Source organism: Balaenoptera musculus, chromosome 20 (assembly GCF_009873245.2).
Source record: "Balaenoptera musculus isolate JJ_BM4_2016_0621 chromosome 20, mBalMus1.pri.v3, whole genome shotgun sequence".
Taxonomy (NCBI): Eukaryota; Metazoa; Chordata; class Mammalia; order Artiodactyla; family Balaenopteridae; genus Balaenoptera; species Balaenoptera musculus.
Genome location: NC_045804.1, coordinates 50,256,627 through 50,277,332, shown reverse-complemented (window position 1 = coordinate 50,277,332; position 20,706 = coordinate 50,256,627). Strand labels below are relative to the sequence as shown.

At 46.0% G+C, this 20,706-nt stretch overlaps 1 protein-coding gene and 1 long non-coding RNA gene across 2 annotated transcripts in view; one reads left to right on the top strand and one right to left on the bottom strand.

Annotated features, from left to right (window-relative positions):
• LOC118887048 overlaps positions 1-8,056 on the top strand; it is a 100,779-nt gene extending 92,723 nt beyond the window's left edge. Inside the window, exon 5 of the long non-coding RNA XR_005017870.1 lies at positions 7,815-8,056. This is a non-coding gene — a long non-coding RNA (uncharacterized LOC118887048). The remainder of the gene's footprint in view (positions 1-7,814) is intronic.
• ALOX15 (arachidonate 15-lipoxygenase) lies at positions 4,293-12,058 on the bottom strand. Its single transcript, XM_036837590.1, has 14 exons — positions 11,861-12,058; positions 10,073-10,277; positions 9,719-9,800; positions 9,512-9,634; positions 9,249-9,352; positions 8,895-9,055; positions 7,872-8,015; positions 7,506-7,715; positions 6,107-6,193; positions 5,833-6,002; positions 5,538-5,659; positions 4,864-4,964; positions 4,584-4,751; positions 4,293-4,472 (listed from the first exon to the last, which is right to left on the bottom strand). Exons 1-14 carry the CDS (start codon positions 11,993-11,995, stop codon positions 4,293-4,295), a joined length of 1,992 nt encoding a protein of 663 aa, XP_036693485.1. The 5' UTR covers positions 11,996-12,058.
• Positions 12,059-20,706: the final 8,648 nt, after the last annotated feature.

Here is a 20,706-nt window from a genome sequence, read left to right as displayed (position 1 = left end):
GATGGTTTTCTTTGCTGTGCAGAAGCTTTGAAGTTTGATTAGGTCCCATGTGTTTATTTTTCGTTTTATTTCTTTTGCCTTGGGAGACTGATCTAAGGAAATATTGCTGTGATTTATGTCTGAGAATGTTTTACCTATGCTCTCTTTTGGGAGTTTTAAAGTGTCATGTCTTATATTTAGGTCTTTAAACAATTTTTAGTTTATTTTTATATATGGGGTGAGGAAGTGTTCTAGTTTCATTGATTTACATATAGCTATCCAGCTTTCCCAACACCACTTGTTGAAGGGACTATCTTTTCTCCATTGTATAGGCTTGCTTCCTTTGTCATAGATTAATTAACCATAGGTGTGTGGGTTTATTTCTGGGCTCTCTACTCTGTTCCATTGACCTATATGTCTGTTTTTGTGCCAAAACCACACTGTTTTGATTACTGAAGCTTTGTAGTATAGTCTGAGGTCTGGAAGGGTTATGTCTCCAGCTTTGTTCTTTTTCCTCAGGATTGCTTTGGCAATTCTGGGCCTTTTGTGGTTCCATGTAAATTTTAGGATTATTTGTTGTAGTTCTGTGAAAAATGTCATTTATATTTTGAAAGGGATTACATTAAATCTGTAGATTGCTTTGGGTAGTATGGCCATTTTAACAATATTAATTCTTTCAATTCAAGAGAATATTCAATGGGATATCTTTCCATTTCTTTGAATAATATTCAGTTTCCTTTATCAGTGTTTTATAGTTTTCAGCATATAGGTATTTCACCTCCTTGGTTAAGTTGATTCCTAGGTATTTTATTTTTCTGACATGATTTTAAATGGGATTGTTTTTTGCTTGCTCTTTATGATATTTCATTATTAGTGTAAGGAAATGCAACAGATTTATGTATATTAATCTTGTATCCTGCGACCTTGCTAAATTCATTTATTAATTCTAATAGTTTTTGTGTGGAGACTTTAGGGTCCTCTTTATAGACTATCATGTCATCTGCAAATAGTGACAGTTTTACCTCTTCCCTTCCAATTTGTGTACCTTTTATTTCTTTTTCTTGTCTGATTGCTGTGGCTAGGACTTCCAGTACTATGTTGAATAGAAGTGGTGAGGGAGTTCCCTGGCAGTCCAGTGGTTAGGACTCAGTGCTTTCACTGCTGTGGCCCAGGTTCAGTCCCTGGTCGGTGAACTAAGATCCCACAAACTGTGCAGTGTGGCCAAAAAAAAAAAAAAAAGAATAGAAGTGGTAAGAGTGGGCATCCTTGTCTTGTTTCTGAATTTAGAGGGAAGACTTTCAGCTTTTCACTGTTGAATATTGTGTCAGCTGTGGGTTTGTCCTAAGTGGCTTTTATTACATTGAGATATGTTCCCTCTATGCCCACACTTTGGTGAGTTTTTATCATGACTGGATATTATTCAAATACATTTTCCATCCCCTTCTCTCTCTCTCATTTCCTTCTGTAACCCCTATTATGCGTAGGTTGGCACGCTTTATATTACCCCATAGATCTCATATATTGCTTTCTTTTTCTTTTCTTTTTTTTTTTATTTGTCTTCCTGTCATTCTATTTGGGTAATTTCCATTATTCTATCTTCTAGATCACTTATTCGTTCTTCTATGTCATTTAGTCTGCTATTCCTTGCTTCTAGATTGGTTTTTATCTAGGCAATTTAATTGTCTAACTTTGGTTCATCTTTATAGTTTTCTAGTTCCTTGTTACAGTGATCTGCATTTCTGTTGATAATCTTTCTTAATTCCCTTAGCATTTTTAAACATTTTTTAATTGAAGTATAGTTGATTTACAATGTTTTGCCAATCTCTGCTCTACTCCTTTAGCATTTTTATTGCCTCCTTTTTTAACTCGGGGTCTGGTGGACTGGTGAGGTCTGTTTCATTATTTGTTCTTTCAGGGGATTTCTTTTGTTCTTTTAATTGGGAGTAGTTCCTCTGCTTTTTCATTTTACTTAACTTTTTCTGTCTCTAGGAATTCAGGAGAAACAGTTATCTACTGTGGTCTTGCAGGCTGTTTTTATGTGAGAGTATCCCTGTGTAGACCGTGTGGGTCCGTTATTTTTGGTGCGAGGGCTGGCTTTTGTTGTTGTTGTTGTTTTGCTGTGCTGCGTGGCTTGCAGGATGTTAGTTCCCTAACCAGGGGTTGAACCCAGGCCATGGCGGTGAAAGCTGCCAGGAAAGTCCCAAGGGCTGGGTTTGGTATGGATGCCAGCCATGTCTTTCCTCAGAGCGTGCTGGCAGCTAACCCCTTGGTACAGGGGGTGTGGTTGGTGTTGTGGTGTCCAGACCCTGTGCTGGATATTGGGCGGGGCTTCCTCTTTGCTCCATGGCTGTCACCATCCTGTCAGGGTGGGGTCTGCTCCCCAGCTGCTGGAGTAGAGGCCCTGAGAGTCAGGTTCAGTCAGGCTCTGTCTCCCAGGAGGCGGTTGTTGAAGCAAGTGAGGCCCGTGTAGTCACAGAGAAGCTCTGCGCCACCTGTGTAGGCACCCGTGGTTCCACTCAGAAGCAGCCCAGGGTCGCACCCCTTTCTCTGTTGTGCTCCTCCCTGATCTAGTACAAGGCTGTGGTGTGGAGTGGGCTGGGGCTTGGGGGGTCAAGGGTGTTGTGGCTGCAGGAATTGAGGTAGCTGTGCTGCTGCCTGAGATCTGGGCTGCCGCTGTGACAGACTTCTCCTGGGCCTGTCTGCCCCAGACCTAGCACTAAGCTGCAGTGTGGAGTCGCCAGAGCCCAGGCCCTCTCACTGGGAAACAAACTGCTGCGTACTCCTGCCCAGGGCCTGTCTGCCCGAGATTCAGCCCTTGTTCACTTGGTCACTGTGCATTCTTGTGGCCTCCAATGAGAAGAGAACGTGACCTCCAAGGAGAAGGGGGTGTGGCCTCCAATGAGAAGAGGGTGTGGCCTCCAAGAAGGGGTGTGGTCTCCAATGAGAAGAGGGTGTGGCCTCCAAGGAGAAGAGAATGTGACCTCCAAGGAGAAGGGGGTATGGCCTCCAAGGAGATAGGGGTATGGCCTCCAAGGAGAAGGGGGTGCCTCTGTGAGTGTGACTTCCAGGACCCTGTCATACCCTTACTTATAATCCTTCAATGGCTGTTTCCTAAAGGTCAAGCCTAATTTCCTGGCGTGAAACATGTTCTTCATGAGATCGCTCCTTCCCACCGCTTCTCTCCTAGCCCCTCGCTCCTCCCTGCACTGCACCACTCGCTAGACTGCATTATTTCTGGTGTGAAGCTGTGCCATGCTCTCTCTTACCTCCTTGTGGGTTCTCCTGGATCCCAGCATTAAACTCTACGCCAACCTCTCAACTCTTTATTTCCTATTCTTCCTTCAAGAATCAGACCAAGCATCACCCATAAGTCTTCTGCCAAATTAAATAGAATCAGAGGCAGGAAGCAACTTTGATCGTACTGTAAAGGAAACAATTCTGGTTTGTGTTTACTGTTAGTTTCTGTTTTACAATATCCACAGATGATCATATTAAGAAATCAAACTTGCAAGTTTATTTTTCCAACATTTTAATCAGATACAGAAGTTGTATTTTATTGACTCCTTTGTTGTCCCCCGTTAAAATAATGAGATTTTTAGTACTTTTCCAGTTAATCATTTTTACTTGGAGCTTCCCAACTGATGAAGTGCAAATGGATTATCGATATAGATCCCTTGGGCAAAACCCTGAGGCCAAATACCTCCAGCTGAGAGCAGCTTCTGCAGTTTAACCAGTTTACTTCCATTTATCACTTTCTGAGTGAGTCATGAAATGAAAATCTTGAGAATTGCTGTGTTAATGGTTTGCTTTGTGTTGTGTCTGGTCTCAGGACAAGCAGTGAATCCCATCCAGTTAGAAAGATGTGCTATATATTCTTTTGCCAATATTTGATTTAGTATAGTTTGGACTAAATTCTTTTCTTTCATTAGTCTAAAATATCTTTTTCCTGTCATTAACTCAGTTTAGGTTCAAAATCATATTTGATTCATAAAAGGTTCATTCATTCATTCATTATCACCCTATTCTATTCTTGAAACTGTTTGTATAAATGTGGCTGTTAACCTGCCCTATGGGCGATCTGAAAGATCAAGGAAGAAGGGGTGGGGGTGGGACGGAAGAAATAGGGGCAAGGTCCCTAGGTCCTGCATCTGGAGTAAAATTTGTTCCCGGTGGGCGCAGACAATGAAAAGGTGACTTTGGGGAGGATGGGAGTTGGGAAGAGAATGGGGTTTGGGGAGGGCAAGACTGAGAGTACTAAGGGATGGGTGTGGCTTGGGTGGAAGGGGGCCGAAACAACCCAAGGCTAGGGACACTCATATGGCCACACTGTTTTCCACCAGGCTGGGCCGCAGGTATTCGTAGGGCAAGTCCAGCTTGGCATTCCGGATCTCAATGTCTTTTTCCAGGGCAGCCAGCTCCTCCCTGAACTTCTTCAGCACAGCCTTGGGCTCAGGGCCCGAAAAATACTCCTCCTCATGTTGACCCAGAGCCACCTGGGACAGAGAGGAAAAAGGCAGCTGAGAGCTTCACTGACCCTCAGTTTGGAGTGCCACAGCTCCCAGTACCTGCCCCCTTCCTCGGGGACCCGGGCACCTGGCTCTCACCATGATGGACTGGTGTCTGCCCAGTTGCCAAGTGATGGACATCTGGAGAGAAGCCTGATGAAAGTTGGGCAGTGTTGCCATCACTGTCTCCAGTGTCACATCCTTGGTGGTTGGCGGGGGCAGCCGCATCGTGCAGGGTGCGTTAGGGACCCAAGCGTACCAGTCGAGCTAAGGAGGGGCAGTCAATGTCTACTAAACATGAAAACCCCTAAGACCACCTGCACACAGCCCCCTTCCCCCTCCAGGCACAAATGCCCAGCTTCCCCCCTATGATAAGTACCTGGCCCAGGTGGTTAGAGCTGTGCTGGCCAGTGTAGGTGAAGATGCACATGGTCACAAAGTGGCAGAGCTGGTCCTTGGACTGTAGGGCGATGGGAAACCCTGCAAGGGGTAAGGAGAGTTAGAAGCTGTGAGGCCAAGGATAGAGGCAGAGTTCAGAGGGACTGAGGAGGAGAGCAAGAGAGGTAAGAAGAGGACCAAGGACTCTCAGTAACTACTATGGGAAGTGACATGAGCGTGGGTTGCAGTGGCGGAAGCAGGGAGATCTTTTGGGAGGGTCCCACTCAGTGGGGTGCTGGTGTGGCTCACAAGAGTCAATGATGTCAAATGTTCAAGTATTTAGCAAGCTGGTTGACATCACCTTGGTAGCCACAGTGCAATATTTACACCATGGAAATGGGCAAATGCTACAAATCGGGGCATTTTTTTTTCCCCAGGGAGCCAGTTGTTAAACATTTATGAGCAACCACTGGTCCCACTGCATCTGGAACCTAGAGGGGCTCTCAGTGCACAGGATGGAGACCTGCTTCTAGCTGAGAGGAAAAGGAATCCGGGAAGGCTTTGGGTGTTTTCACAGGGGTTGGGAATGCTTCTGGAAGGTTCCATAGAAGTAGAGAGGATTCTGGGGAAGTTCTAAGGAGGAATCATGTGCTGGAGTCTCGGGGCTCATCCTACCTCGGTCCTGGGCCCCTAGCAGCCCAATCTCAGTGATCTCTCGACACCAGGCCTGCAGCTCAAGATCCTCTTTCACAGACTCGTCCGTCTTATAGTGGAGACTCACAATGCCCTCCACGTAGCTGTCAGTGGAGGGGTCAGGGCGGGGGAGCTGAGGCTGACGACAGGGAGCCCCCAGGCCCTCTGCTTCTTGCCCGCGAGGCCCCCCAGCTGGGGGGCCATCCTGAAAACAGCATGGGAAACCATCCTGTTTTCCCAGCTTCCTCCCCGGCCTTACCGCCCCCTGCCACCTCACCGAGAGATGATTTCCCAGAGCCGAAGGGCATCTTGCGCATAGAAAGAAGACTTGACTCCCAAGAGCCCCCGCTCAGCCAGGTCATCAGGGGGGCAGAAGGAGCTATAGGTTAGAAAGGCTCCTGCTCTCTTGAGCAGCTCCACGTGGCCGCCCCCACCCGTGCTCACCACCTGAGGAGCAAGGACAGGCGGCGGGGTCAGGGCAGTCCACCTGCCCCGAGGCCAGAGCCGGAGGGAGTGTGAACTCCGGAACCGCCCCCTTTCTCTCCTCATACCTGGTCGAAAATTCCCAAATCAGCCACCAGCCCAGTCCTGGCTCTGAGGTTAATTTCCATGGTGTATCGCATGTGTGGAATGAGAAGCTGGAGGGAGAGGAACAGGGAAGGGCAGGGTCAGAAGACAGCTGCGGCCCGTCCCTGCAGGAAATAGGGGCTGAAAAGCGGGAAAGGTACCAGGTCTTCAGGAAAAGCAGGGACTGAAGTCCAGTGGCCCCTCGACACCACTGACTTAATGTTCTTTGATAATTGAAAGAAATCATTCTCCTTTTCTCTTCATGTAAGACTGTTCAAGGTCTAGCTCAATGTTTCTCCACCTTTTTTTCATTATCACTTCTCAAAGGAGGCTTTTTTGATATTTTTTGCACTCTTACCTGCCCCATGAAATTTTAGTGCTACAGATATACTATATATCTGTTACGTCCTGTAAATATATATGTGCTTTATACATAAAAATAATAAGATTTTTAAGATTTTTTGCCCTCCAGAACATGGTCTAATCTGCTACCTCCAGAACTTCATTTCCTACCCTCCGCTTTGTCCATTATACTGACCTTCTTTCTGTCCTTCAAACACTCCAAGCTTGTTCCTGACTCAGGACCTTGGCACTAAGCTGTTCCCTCTGCCTAGAGCAATGTGCCCCTTGCTCTGCTCATGGCTGGCTCCACGTAATTTCGTTCTCTCTGTCACCTCCTGAAAGGAGCCTTTCCCGACCACCCAATCTAAACTCACTATCACATCACCCTGCTCTGATTCTCTGCAGTGTACTCACCACAGCTGATCTATTACAATACAATCTTCACCGTCTGTTAGCCCTTAATGGATAGGAAAATCCCCAGAGACTAGGACCTTGCCTGTCTTGCTTAGCACTAGCATCTAGAATGGTTATTTGCCCCATCAGAGATGGAGACACCCAAGAAAAACGTTAATGGACGAACACTCTGTTCTAACTGTAATGAACCAGACTACTGTCGCTGACCTGAGCCCCTCTAACTGGCCTGTGTTACTATCTGAGAACCCTTCAAAACTGGCTGGAAAAATCTTTTATATTATTTGCATGGTCCCCTCTCCCTGGATGGAATCCCCAGTCATTTGTGTATTCTGTTCATATACTGTATGTGTATCTGTGCTTTATACATAAAAAGAGTAAGACTTCTTGCCCCCCACTCCCTCACCCTCCCACCACTCCCCACCCCATCAATGAATCATTTTCACCTCCTCGGGAAGTGATATCACCCTGTTAGAAATGCAGAGCAAGCCATGCTCTCGCGCCATTGTTCATTTGTCTTTTATTGGTTGCTTCTTCCCAAAAGCTGAGATTCCACAGAGGAGGTGCCTCCAGAGGTGGGACCACTCTGTGGGGCAGAGAGCGGGGGAGAAGGGGTGGATAAAGTGTTACCTTGAACATAGGATGTATCGATGGAAGGCACCTCATGGTGGCCACAGCAATGACCTCAGCCATCAAGTGTCCCCTTAGGAGATGAGACTGCAGCTCATGAAGCTGGAAGTCAGAGCTGCGGACCCAGCATTTGGCCAGGAGCCAGGCCATCGGGGGATCCGTGGGCAGGAAAAGCAGTGGTGGGGGAGACCCCTTGCATGGCAGTTGGAGCTGGAACAGGGACGGAAGTGGGATTTGGGAGGGGTGAGGGCCAGTGCACAACAGCCTCCCCTTCCCTTGCATGCTTAAGCTCTTCCTCTTCCTCCAAAGTTGCTTAGCGTTCTCCATCTGACTGCTGCCGCATCCCTACAGCCTGGGTCCTCTCACCTGGATGACCATGGGTAAGAGTTTCCCATCAGGCTGCAGTTTCAGCATAACCAGAGGAGCAGCCAGGTACTGCTGGCTACACAGGATGACGTTGGCCTTGATCCCATCCAGCAAGGAGAAGTCAGCTTCAAACAGTGTGCCTCCCTGGATGGGGGCAGAGGGCAAGGGCTGCTATCAGCATAAGACATCTTCTTCCCACTCTGATTCCCCGAAGGAAGAAGGAAACTAATTTGTCTCCATCACCTACTTCCTACCAGGTAATGGATCATGTGCTTATTGCCTCATATAATTCTTAGATGCACTTGAATTAGCCCCAGTTCTATAAAAGAGGAAACAGATGATCAGAGAGGATAGATATCTTGCCTGAAGTCACACAGCTTATAAACAGCAGAGCCAGGATTCAAGCTCAAGTCTGTCTCACCCTAAATCCCATGAGTTTTCTCTCTTATTGGTTCCATGCTGACTCCCTATGAACAGCCCCAGCCCTGACCCTGATTCTCTTACTCCACACTCTCCCTAAGTCCGTAGCACCCAGTTACAGCTCTTCATTTTGACTCTGTCTCTGTCACTCATCACATACTCTTCCTCCACAGCATGCTATTCTCCTTAGGGGAGGAAAGCCATGGAGGGGCACCCCTCCAGGATCACTCAAGATTTCTGCTGTAGGGACTTCCCTGGTGGTCCAGTGGTTAAGACTCTGCGCTCCCAATGCAGGGGGCCCAGGTTCGATTCCTGCTCAAGGGACTAGATCCCGTATGCTGCAACTAAAGGAGCCTGCATGCCACAACTAAAGATCCCACATGCTGCAACGAAGATCCCACATGCCACAACTAAGACCCGGCACAGCTAAATAAATACTTACATACATACATAAATATTAAAAAAAAAAAAAAGATTTCTGCTGTAGAATCCCGTCTTGCCATTTGGCAGCAAGCTGGGCCCACGGTAGACCCCACAGCAGCGCAAACACTGACCCCACCCCCATTTCACTGTGTGGTCTCCTTAGGGCTCTTACGTCCATACCTGGAGCTCCTTCTCCAGCTGGGCCTGCAGCTCCTCCATCCCTGGAGGAAACTCTAGGCGGGCAGGAAGGTGATTGGAGCGTCTCAGCAACATGGGGTTGGAGCCATTGAGAAACTGGTACCCAAATAAGGCATCCTCCTTCCAGGAGTCCCGCACCTGCTCTGGGGATGGCATTTGTGCAGTTTGCTGTGGGATCTGAGCTCCTGGTCTTTCCAACCCCCACCAAACCATCCCCACTTGACCCCAGCCTATTGGAGGGGCCCAGGCCTCTGGTCTCCCAACCATGGTTCCCTAGACTGGGTGGGATCTGGGGGTAAAGGGTCCCGAGAGAAATACTGGGGTAGGGGCACTAACCAGCCAACTTGCTCTGGCCACCCCAGAAAATCCTGTTGAAGTCATCCAGACTGTTCCAGCTGCTCAGAATATTTAAAGAGTCTTTGATGGCTACGTCTGCCAGCCTTCAGGGAAGGATGGGCGAAGAGTTTGTTATTCTCAGAATCAAACATTACAACCCCACGCGTCCACCTTGGGCTGGTCCAGCCCTGTGAAGTCCGTAAACCCACTGGCCTCCACTGAACCAGGACAGCTCCCTGTCACCCAGCCTCCCTTGTTCTTACCCCTTGGCCAGTGAAGCCTCAAATTCAATTCTTTTGTCCTCCAGAAATCTCTCATCTGTGGGGAGGTCACGTATTTTGGCTCCGGCCATATTCAGGATTAACCCCTCCTTCCAGTTACCCCACCTGTGGTGGAAATGAAACCAGGCATTGGTACTGGGGAAGGGTCAGTGGCTCCCTGGGGGGTCAGGAAGTGGGAGTGGGGCAGACCGGTACAGCTTCCTTCTCTCTTCCAGCTCCTCTTCCCTGTGTTTCTTGAACAGGCCTTGAGGGTCGTCAACCACTGTGCGACCTAGAAGTGGGGAGGAGGGCATGGGCCATGAGGCTCCTCCTGAGAGCCTCTCCCCTGTCCCTGCCAAGGGCCCCTCAGCCCGCCCTTGCGGCTGGCCCCTGACCCTTCAGCATCACTGCACACCCCCAGTCTCCACGCTGCTCTGTGCCAGTTCCAGCATCCCGCCTCTTCCGTGACCCCCAAAGACCACGCCCCCTTCTTCGCTCCCCCACCCCCAACTTCTCTCGTGCCCCCGGAGGCCTCTCACACCCCCAAGCCCCGCTGCTGCTCACCAGTGCCCTCGGGTAGGCTCAGGATGCCTTTGCCCTCCAGCCAGCGGTAGCATGGGAACCTGAACTCGTCCCCACTGGCCCCGGGGCCCTGCACGGAGATCCAGTTGCAGAACCACGCGTCATCCTGAAGGAGGTGCCATTTGCTCAGCTTCACGAATAGCAGCGGCCCCAGGTACTCTGGCACGTCCACCTCGAATTCCTCCTCCTGCCCGCGACAGAAGAGGGTCAACAAGAGGGCCTCTCTGGAAGGGATACTCGGACTGAGCTCTGGACGCCCTTCCCTCTGGGCCTCTGGGAAAGCGGCGCAAAAGGAGCCAGAGAGGAAGGGGGCGCGCACCAAGCAGGTGGCTCCACGACCCCATTCTCGGTCGTGAGTTCCTCAGCCCCGGGTGAGGCGGGAGACGGAAGATGGAGAGGGGCACTCCTCCCTGCAGTCACTGATTGTGCCGAGCGTTGGGCTGGGCACTGGGCACCCGCACCGCGCCGTGGGCGAGCGCACTGGTGACCAGGCAGTTACAGTGTCCCCTCTACCCCGTCACCAAGGCCGAGCGCCGACAGAGGCCCCACCCAGCCCGGGGCAAGCTTCCCCGAGGACATCCCGTCTAATTGGAGACGCACAGGTGGAAAGGGCTTAGCCGGGGAGAATGAGAAAGAGGAAAAGGGGTGGGGGGGGGAAGGCAGGCCAGGGAGGGGAAGCGGGGAGAGCCGAGGCCAACGCCGGGCGAGCGGCGTCGCGGAGCTGGAGCGCTGAGCGCGAGGTGTGGGAAGATGAGCAGGACCAGATCGTAAAGTCTGGAAGGTTAAGCCAAGAGCTCTGGATTGGTGCTGAGAGTAAGCTGAAGCCATTCAAATGTTTTCAGTCGGGGGAATGTTTTAAGGATGGGAATGTATTGGGAAGAAATCGCTCTGACTGCAGAAGGGCTTGGAAGGGCAGGGGCGCAAGCGATGAGGCGGGTGAAGAGAATGAAGGTGGCGTAGGTTCGAGGGGACATTGGTGGTCAGAGTGGGATGGACATCAGGGTATGGATGCCGGAGATGTCTAAGAGATGGGCTGGACAGCGATCGATTCTTGGCTGGACGGAGACGAAGAGAGGCGGAGGTGGGAGTGCACCTGGGGGATACAAGGGGAGCGGTCTGGGACGTGGGGAGAGGGGAGAACCTCACTTGAGCACGGTCCTTTGAAGCGTCCATGGGCCAGACATCAGATCTGGGGATCTTGGAGAGAGCTGGACGGGAGATGGGAATCTGGGGGTCGGCGGAGGCAAAAAGTAACAGGAGCCGGGAGCGAATACCAGGTAGATGTGATGGGAGAGGGGAGAGGGGAGAGGGGGTGGGTGGGGAAATCGAGTGCTCTCATCACTCGGCTTCTTCTCCCCCCTCTTCCTGCGTCCCCATCCCCGCCACATCCCGGAGATAAAGCCCGCAAGGTCGGAGAAGATCTGTGAAGATCTGAAATAGTAGCTTTTAAGAAGAGGAGACAGGAGACGGACGGCCGCTCTAAGGACCCCTGAGTTTCCAAAAAAAGACCTCTGTGGAACGACGGGCGCGCAAGACTATCCCAATTCCAAGGAGGGTGGGCGGCGGGAACATTTATTGAGCAGTTACCGTGTGCCGCGTCCCGCCCTAAAGAGCTTTACTCCCGCGGTCTCCTAGCCCTCTCCGCGCGGGGGCGTGCTCCCGGAGCCGCCGGGAGGAGCTGCAGGCCGGCTGCGGCGCGTCTCTGCCCGGGGACTTGCGGGTCTTGGGGCCAGGGGCGCAGCCCACCGCGTTCGGCTCCGGCCAGCTCACCTTGCCCTTCATCGGCCGCAGGCGCCACCCGAGCGCCGCTTCCCCGTGCTGGCCGACCAGCCACAGCTGCACCTTGTTGTTGGAACCCGCGCAGAGCGAGGACCCGGTGGACACGCGGACGCGGTAGAGATCCATCTTGCCCAAAGAAGTTTCACCCCTTCTGAGCGGGAAGAAGAGTGGATGCGCTAAATAACTGGGCCCGAGACCACGCCCCTCCGAAGCCTTGCGGAGTTCGGGGTGTGGGTGGCAGGTCTCCAACCAACCCCGCCTGGCCGCGCTCTGGGGTCCTCAGCTCCGCGCGGCCCAGAGCTCAGCCCTGATCCCAAGAAGGCGGGGCCCCCGGGGGGGTGGGGCAGGGGGCGCAGAGGTGGGAGGAGGGTGGTAGGGGGAAGCAGATGCGGATTTGGGCAGAAAACATGCAGGAAGAAGGAATCGACGCCTGGCCCGGAAGACAGATGGTGGGAGTGGCTGGTGCCCCCCTCCATCTAAGCGCGCGCGAACACACACACACACACACGCGCGCGCCTCACAAGTTGGTTCACCACTGCCAAGGGTCGTGCTCAAGGCTGCAAGGGAGGATGAAGACGGCAAGGAGACGGGACCCAGCAGCATTTGGGAGCCAAGTAGTCCCAGGAAAAAATAACTTCCAAGAACAGGAAGGACTGATCAGCGCCATGTGCTGCACATGATAACCAGGTAGAAAGGAGATCCAACCCCTTAACCAACACTGGTACTCACACTCTGTGACCAAGGAGAAAGGGAGTCCTGAGATGCTGAATTAGCCAAATGTCCTAAAGAGAAGCAAAATCCACTAGACGCCACCTTAACCATAAGACATTAAGAATGCACGCATAATTTTTTAATAATACTAACAAAGCAAGTCAATTTATCATAATGACAAAACCAGAAGTTCCATAACTCTAGCCAAGTGAAACTAAAGGAATCCATCATTTCAGAGGAGAAAGAGATTGCAGAAATTAAAAACTTATGTAGAAGATGCAAACATTAAAAGACTATTTGGGGTAACAGGAGAAGTTTTACTGGAGCAAAGATAGCTCCTTGGAAGAAACAACAAGCTTCAGAGCCCCAAGTGTGAATCAATCTGCTGAGAAGCCCTATTCTGTAGCCTCAGTGCATTCAAGGATCTGAGACAATATTCTCTGCGGGATATGAGGGAATCTGGCAAGATTTTGGTAACACCAAGAAAACATCAAAAGAAGTATTTTAGCAACCTTGAGAAAATATCTTATTCCTAGAGAAAAACCAGAACAAGTAGAAACCAACAAAGTAATTAAATCCATGGTGTTGGTATGTTAAAACAGATTTACGTATAATGACAGTAAGTCAGTCTTGTAATCATTGTATTTGTGTTCCTTTTGTGTACTGTTTAAATTGTATTCAAAAGAATCATCATATTAAATTTGTAACTGCAGTTTAGATTATTTAAGGAAATTTAATGAAGTATGCAAGCAATGTTTAAATATTAAAATTTATTTTTCAAAGTTCTGTTTATAGATAAATGTTTAATAAATCGAGTATTAAATAAAATACCAATATTTGTGGAGTGTTCTCTCCATGGACAAAAGTTATCCTCAAACTTTAAAAACTCCGTCAACAATGAGCATAAACTGTGTCCACAATAAACATAGAAAAATAGCTGAAAGAGTGGACATCAAAGTATTAGCAAGGATTATTTCTAGGGAGTGGGAAAAGGTGGAGAAGGGACTTTCATTTTTTACATACTTTAGAATTTTTAAAATATTTTACAGAAGCATGAGTTATTTTTGTAATCTCAAAAATTTAATCTTGAAAAAAATTCAAGACTATAAATGCTATCATAAAAGCCTTAACTGTGATCGAGTGTGGCTATAAGGGAAGCCCTGAAACCGAAGTTCAAACTTTCTTTTCTAAATGAAATTCAGAAAAATCAAAATATAGTGGATAAAAGTCATCATCTGTAGAAATAGCACAAACCTAATAATTTTCTTACAGGTTAAAAGTGTGATTGAAGAGTTAGGAAGACACCCAAAAGTCATTCACAGTAACTTGCAGGTAGATTAGATGCCGTTTTAACTTTGAGAGGCAAAACATAAAGCAACCCGGGCTATTTCCCCCCCTTTTATTTTCTTGAATTTTTGAATTTTATTTTATTTATTTTTTTATACAGCAGGTTCTTATTAGTTTTCCATTTAATACATATTAGTGTATATATGTCAATCCCAATCTCCCAATTCATCAGACCACCACCACCACCACCACCCCACCACCACTTTCCCCCCTTGGTGTCCATACATTTGTTCTCTACATCTGTGTCTCAATTTCTGCCCAGCAAACCGGTTCATCTGTACCATTTTCCTAGGTTCCACATACATGCGTTAATATACGATATTTGTTTTTCTCTTTCTGACTTACTTCACTCTGTATGACAGTCTCTAGATCCATCCATGTCTCTACAAATGACCCAATTTCGTTCCTTTTTATGGCTGAATAATATTCCATTATATATATGTACCATATCTTCTTTATCCATTCATCTGTCGATGGGCATTTAGGTTGCTTCCATGACCTGGCTATTGTAAATAGTACTGCAGTGAACATTGGGATGCATGTGTCTTTTTGAATTACGGTTTTCTCTGAGTATATGCCTAGTAGTGTGATTGCTGGGTCATATGGTAATTCGATTTTTAGTTTTTTAAGGAACCTCCATACTGTTCTCCGTAGTTGCTGTATCAATTTACATGCCCACCAACAGTGCAAGAGGGTTCCCTTTTCTCCACACCCTCTCCAGCATTTGTTGTTTGTAGATTTTCTGAAGATGCCCATTCTAACTGGTGTGAGGTGATACCTCATTGTAGTTTTGATTTGCATTTCTCTAATAATTAGTGATGTTGAGCAGCTTTTCATGTGCTTCTTGGCCATCTGTATGTCTTCTTTGGAGAAGTGTCTATTTAGTTCTTCTGCCCATTTTTTGATTGGGTTAGTTTGTTTTTTTAATATTGAGCTGCATGAGCTGTTAATATATTTTGGAGATTAATCCTTTGTCCGTTGATTCGTTTGCAAATATTTTCTCCCATTCTGAGGGTTGTCTTTTCATCTTGTTTATGGTTTCCTTTGCTGTGCAAAAACTTTTAAGTTTCATTAGGTCCCATGTGTTTATTTTTGTTCTTATTTCCATTACTCTAGGAGGTGGATCAAAAAAGATCTTGCTGTGATTTATGTCAAAGAGTGTTCTTCCTATGTTTTCCTCTAAGAGTTTTATAGTGTCCAGTCTTACATTTAGGTCTCGAATCCATTTTGAGTTTATTTTTGTGTATGGTGTTAGGGAGTGTTCTAATTTCATTCTTTTACATGTAGCTGTCCAGTTTTCCCAGCACCACTTATTGAAGAGACTGTCTTTTCTCTATTGTATATCCTTGCCTCCTTTGTCATAGATTAGCTGACCACAGCTGCCTGGGTTTATCTCTGGGCTTTCTATCCTGTTCCATTGATCTATATTTCTGTTTTTGTGCCGGTACCATATTGTCTTGATTACTGTAGCTTTGTAGTATAGTCTGAAGTCAGGGAGTCTGATTCCTCCAGCTCCGTTTTTTTCCCTCAATACCGCTTTGGCTACTCAGGGTTTCTGTGTCTCCATACAAATTTTAAGATTTTTTGTTCTTCTTCTGTAAAAAAATGCCATTGGTAATTTGATAGGGATTGCATTGAATCTATAGGTTGCTTTGGGTAGTATAGTTATTTTCACAATATTGATTCTTCCAATCCAAGAACATGGTATATCTCTCCATCTGTTGGTATCATCTTTAATTACTTTCATCAGTGTCTTATAGTTTTCTGCATACAGGTCTTTTGTCTCCCTAGGTAGGTTTATTCCTAGGTATTTTATTCTTTTTGTTGCAATGGTAAATGGGAGTGTTTCCTTAATTTCTCTTTCGGATTTTTCATCATTAGTGTATAGGAATGCAGGAGATTTCTGTGCATTAATTTTGTATCCTGCAACTTTACCAAATTCATTGATTAGCTCCACTAGTTTTCTGGTGGTATCTTTAGGATTCTCTATGTATAGTATCATGTCATCTGCAAACAGTGACAGTTTTACTTCTTCTTTTCCAATTTGGATTCCTTTTATTTCTTTTTCTTCTCTGATTGCCATGGCTAGGACTTCCAGAACTATGTTGAGTAATAGTGGTGAGAGTGGACATCCTTGTCTCGTTCCTGATCTTAGAGGAAATGCTCTCAGTTTTTCACCATTGAGAATGATGTTTGCTGTGGGTTTGTCGTATGTGGCCTTTATTATGTTGAGGTAGGTTCCCTCTATGCCCACTTTCTGGAGCGTTTTATCATAAATGGGTGTTGAATTTTGTCAAAAGCCTTTTTCTGCATCTATTGAGATGATCATCTGGTTTTTATTCTTCAATTTGTTAATATGGTGTATCACATTGATTGATTTGCATATACTGAAGAATCCTTGCATCCCTGAGATAAATCCCACTTGATCGTGGTGTATGATCCTTTTAATGTGTTGTTGGATTCTGTTTGCTAGTATTTTGTTGAGGATTTTTGCATCTATATTCATCAGTGATATTGGTCTGTAATTTTCTTTTTTTGTAGTATCTTTGTCTGGTTTTGGTATCAGAGTGATGGTGGCTTCGTAAAATGAGTTTGGGAGTGTTTCTTCCTCTGCAATTTTTTGGAAGAGTTTGAGAAGGATGCGTGTCAGCTCTTCTCTAAATGTTTGTTAGAATTTACCTGTGAAGCCATCTGGTCCTGGACTTATGTTTGTTGGAAAATTTTTAATCACAGTTTCTATTTCATGACTTGTGATTGGTCTGTTCATATTTTCTATTTCTTCCTGGTTCAGTCTTGGAAGGTTATACCTTCCTGAGAATTTGTCCATTTCTTCCAGGTTGTCCATTTTATTGGCATAGAGTTGCTTGTAGTAGTCTCTTAGGATGATTTGTATTTCTGCGGTGTCTATTGTAACTTCTCCTTTTTCATTTCTAATTTTATTGATTTGAGTCCTCTCCCTCTTTTTCTTGATGAATCTGGCTAATGGTTTATCAATTTTGTTTATCTTCTCAAAGAACCAGCTTTTAGTTTTATTGATCTTTGCAATTGTTTTCTTTGTTTCTATTTCATTTATTTCTGCTCTGATCTTTATGATTTCATTCCTTCTGCTAACTTTGGGCTTTGTTTGTTCTTCTTTCTCTAGTTCCTTTAGGTGTAAGGTTAGATTGTTTATTTGAGATGTTTCTTGTTTCTTGAGGTAGGCTTGTATTGCTATAAACTTCCCTCTTAGAACTGCTTTTGCTGCATCCCATAGGTTTTGAATCGTCGTGTTTTCATTGTCATTTGTCTCTAGGTATTTTTTGATTTCCTCTTTGATATCTTCAGTGATCTCTTGGTTATTTAGTAGCGTGTTGTTTAGCCTCCAAGTGTTTGTATTTTTTACGTTTTTTTCCCTGTAATTGATTTTTAATCTCATAGCGTTGTGGTCAGAAGAGATGCTTGATATGATTTCAATTTTCTTAAATTTACTGAGGCTTGATTTGTGACCCAAGATGTGATCTATCCTGGAGAATGTTCCGTGCGCACTTGAGAAGAAAGTGTAATCTGCTGTTTTTGTATGGAATGTCCTATAAATATCAATTAAATCTATCTGGTCTATTGTGTCATTTAAAGCTTGGCTTTCCTTATTAATTTTCTGTTTGGATTATCTGTCCATTGGTGTAAGTGAGGTGTTAAAGTCCCCCACTATTATTGTGTTACTGTGGATGTCCTCTTTTATAGCTGTTAGCAAGTTGCCTTATGTATTGAGGTGCTCCTATGTTGGGTGCATATATATTTATAATTGTTATATCTTCTTCTTGGCTTGATCCCTTGATCATTATGTAGTGTCCTTCCTTGTCTCTTGTAACATTCTTTATTTTAAAGTCTATTTTATCTGATATGAGTATTGCTACTCCAGCTTTCTTTTGATTTCCATTTGCATGGAATATCTTTTTCCATCCCCTCACTTTCAGTCTGTATGTGTCCCTAGGTCTGAAGTGGGTCTCTTGTAGACAGCATATATATGGGTCTTGTTTTGGTATCCATTCAGCAAGCCTGTGTCTTTTGGTTGGAGCACTTAATCCATTCCCTTTTAAGGTAATTATCAATATGTATGTTCCTATGACCATTTTCTTAATTGTTTTGGGTTTGTTTGTGTAGGTCCTTTTCTACTCTTGTGTTTCCCACTTAGAGAAGTTCCTTTAGCATTTGTTGTAGGGCTGGTTTGGTGGTGGTGAATTCTTTTAGCTTTTGCTTGTCTGTAAAGCTTTTGATTTCTTCATCGAATCTGAATGAGATCCTTGCCGGGTAGAGTAATCTTGGTTGTAGGTTCTTCCCTTTCATCACTTTAAGTATATCATGCCACTCCCTTCTGGCTTGTAGAGTTTCTGCTGAGAAATCAGCTGTTAACCTTATGGGAGTTCCCTTGTATGTTATTTGTCGTTTTTCCCTTGCTGCTTTCAATAATTTTTCTTTGTCTTTAATTTTTGCCAGTTTGATTACTATGTGTCTTGGTGTGTTTCTCCTTGGGTTTATCCTGTATGGGACTGTCTGCGCTTACTGGACTTGGGTAGCTATTTCCTTTCCCATGTTAGGGAAGTTTTCAACTATAATCTCTTCAAATATTTTCTCTGGTCCTTTATCTCTCTCTTCTCCTTCTGGGACCCCTATAATGCGAATGTTGTTGCGTTTAATGTTGTCCCAGAGGTCTCTTAGGCTGTCTTCATTTCTTTTCATTCTTTTTTCTTTATTCTCTTCTGCAACAGTGAATTCCACCATTCTGTCTTCCAGGTCACTTATCCGTTCTTCTGCCTCAGTTATTCTGCTATTGACTCCTTCTAGTGTATTTTTCATTTCAGCTATTGTATTGTTCATCTCTGTTTGTTTGTTCTTTAATTCTTCTAGGTCTTTGTTAAACACTTCTTGAATCTTCTCGATCTTTGCCTCCATTCTTATTCCGAGGTCCTGGATCATCTTCACTATCATTATTCTGAATTCTTTTTCTGGAAGGTTGCCTATCTCCACTTCATTTAGTTGTTTTTCTGGGGTTTTATCTTGTTCCTTCATCTGGTACATAGCCCTCTGCCTTTTCATCTTGTCTCTCTTTCTGTGAATGTGGTTTTTGTTCCACAGGCTGCAGGACTGTAGTTCTTCTTGCTTCTGCTGTCTGCCCTCTCCCTGCTTTTTGAATAGGAATGAGTATGTTATCCTATGCCTAGCCCACCACTGTATGGTGGGGGAGTGAGGCAGATGACTTTCTCTTTAGTTCACAGGTCTTCAGAAGAAGAGGAATTTCACTGGAGAAACTGTACTTAAGAATATATACTTGAGGGACTTCCCTGGTGACGCAGTGGTTAAGAATCTGCCTGCCAGTGCAGGGGACACAGGTTCGATCCCTGGTCCGGGAAGATCCCAAACGCCATGGAGCAACTAAGCCTGTGCGCCACAACTACTGAGCCTGTGCTCTACAGCCCATGTGCCACAACTACTGAGCCTGTGTGCCACAACTACTGAAACCCCTGTGCCTAGGGCCTGTGCTCCGCAACAAGAGAAACCCCCAAAATGAGAAGCCCATGCACCACAATGAAGAGTAGCCCCCGCTTGCCACAACTAGAGAAAGCCCATGCACAGCAATGAAGACCCAACGCAGCCAAAAATTAAAAAATAAATACATAAATTTATTAAAAATAAAATAGAATATATACTTGAGAAACCTCATCTATACCTGGACCTGATTTAGATGATGAAATTCTGGACTTCAGGCTGATGCTATAATGGGATTAGACTTTGGGGTGCCCTGACAGGGGATGAGTGTATTTGGCATGTGGAAGGAATATGAATCGTTGGGGACCAGAGGGCATACAGTGGTAGCCAGTCTCCAGAACAGTCCCCAGGGACCCACAACTCATGGTATTCATGCCCTTGCATAGTCTCCTCCCAAACTGTATCAAGGTTGGTCTTTGTAACCAATAGACTATGGCAGAAGTGATGGTATATGACTTCTGAAGCTAAAAGACATCTCCCTCTCTCTCTCCCCTTCTCTCCTTCTCTCTGTGTCTCTTCAGCTGCTTTTCTGGGAGAAGTCAGCTGTTATGTCATGAGGACAATTAAGAAACTCTGTAGGACTTCCCTGGTGGTGCAGTGGTTAAGAATCCGCCTGCCAATGAAGGGCACACAGTTTCGAGCCCTGGTCTGTGAAGATCCCACATGCCACAGAACGGCTAAGCCTGTACGCCATAACTGCTGAGCCTGTGCTCTAGAGCCCACGAGCCACAACTACTGAAGCCCGCACGCCTAGAGCCTGTGCTCCACAACAAGAGAAGCCACCGCAATGAGAAGCCCGCGCACCACAATGAAGAGTAGCTCCCACTCACCGCAACTAGAGGAAGCCTGAAGACCCAACGCAGCCAAAAATAAATAAATAAATAAATAAATAAATTTATTTAAAAAAAAAAGAAAAGAAACTCTATGGAGCACTCCACATGGCAATAAACTGAGCTCTCCTGCCACAAGCCAGTGAAAAACAGACCTCCAGCCAAGAGCCATGTGAGTGAGTTCCTCCAGCCCCAGTTAAGCCTTAAGATGACTACAGCCCCAGCCAACACCTTGACTGAAACCTCATGAGAGACCTGAGCTAGAACCACCTGACTCTCAGAAATTGTATGAGGTAATAAGTGTTTGTTGCCCTAAGTCACTGAGGTAATGATAATGTAGCAATAAATAACTCATATGGTCCACATACTTATTTTCTGAATCCCCAAACTCATAAGCTTATGTAAAGCCAGAAAGTATTCATGATG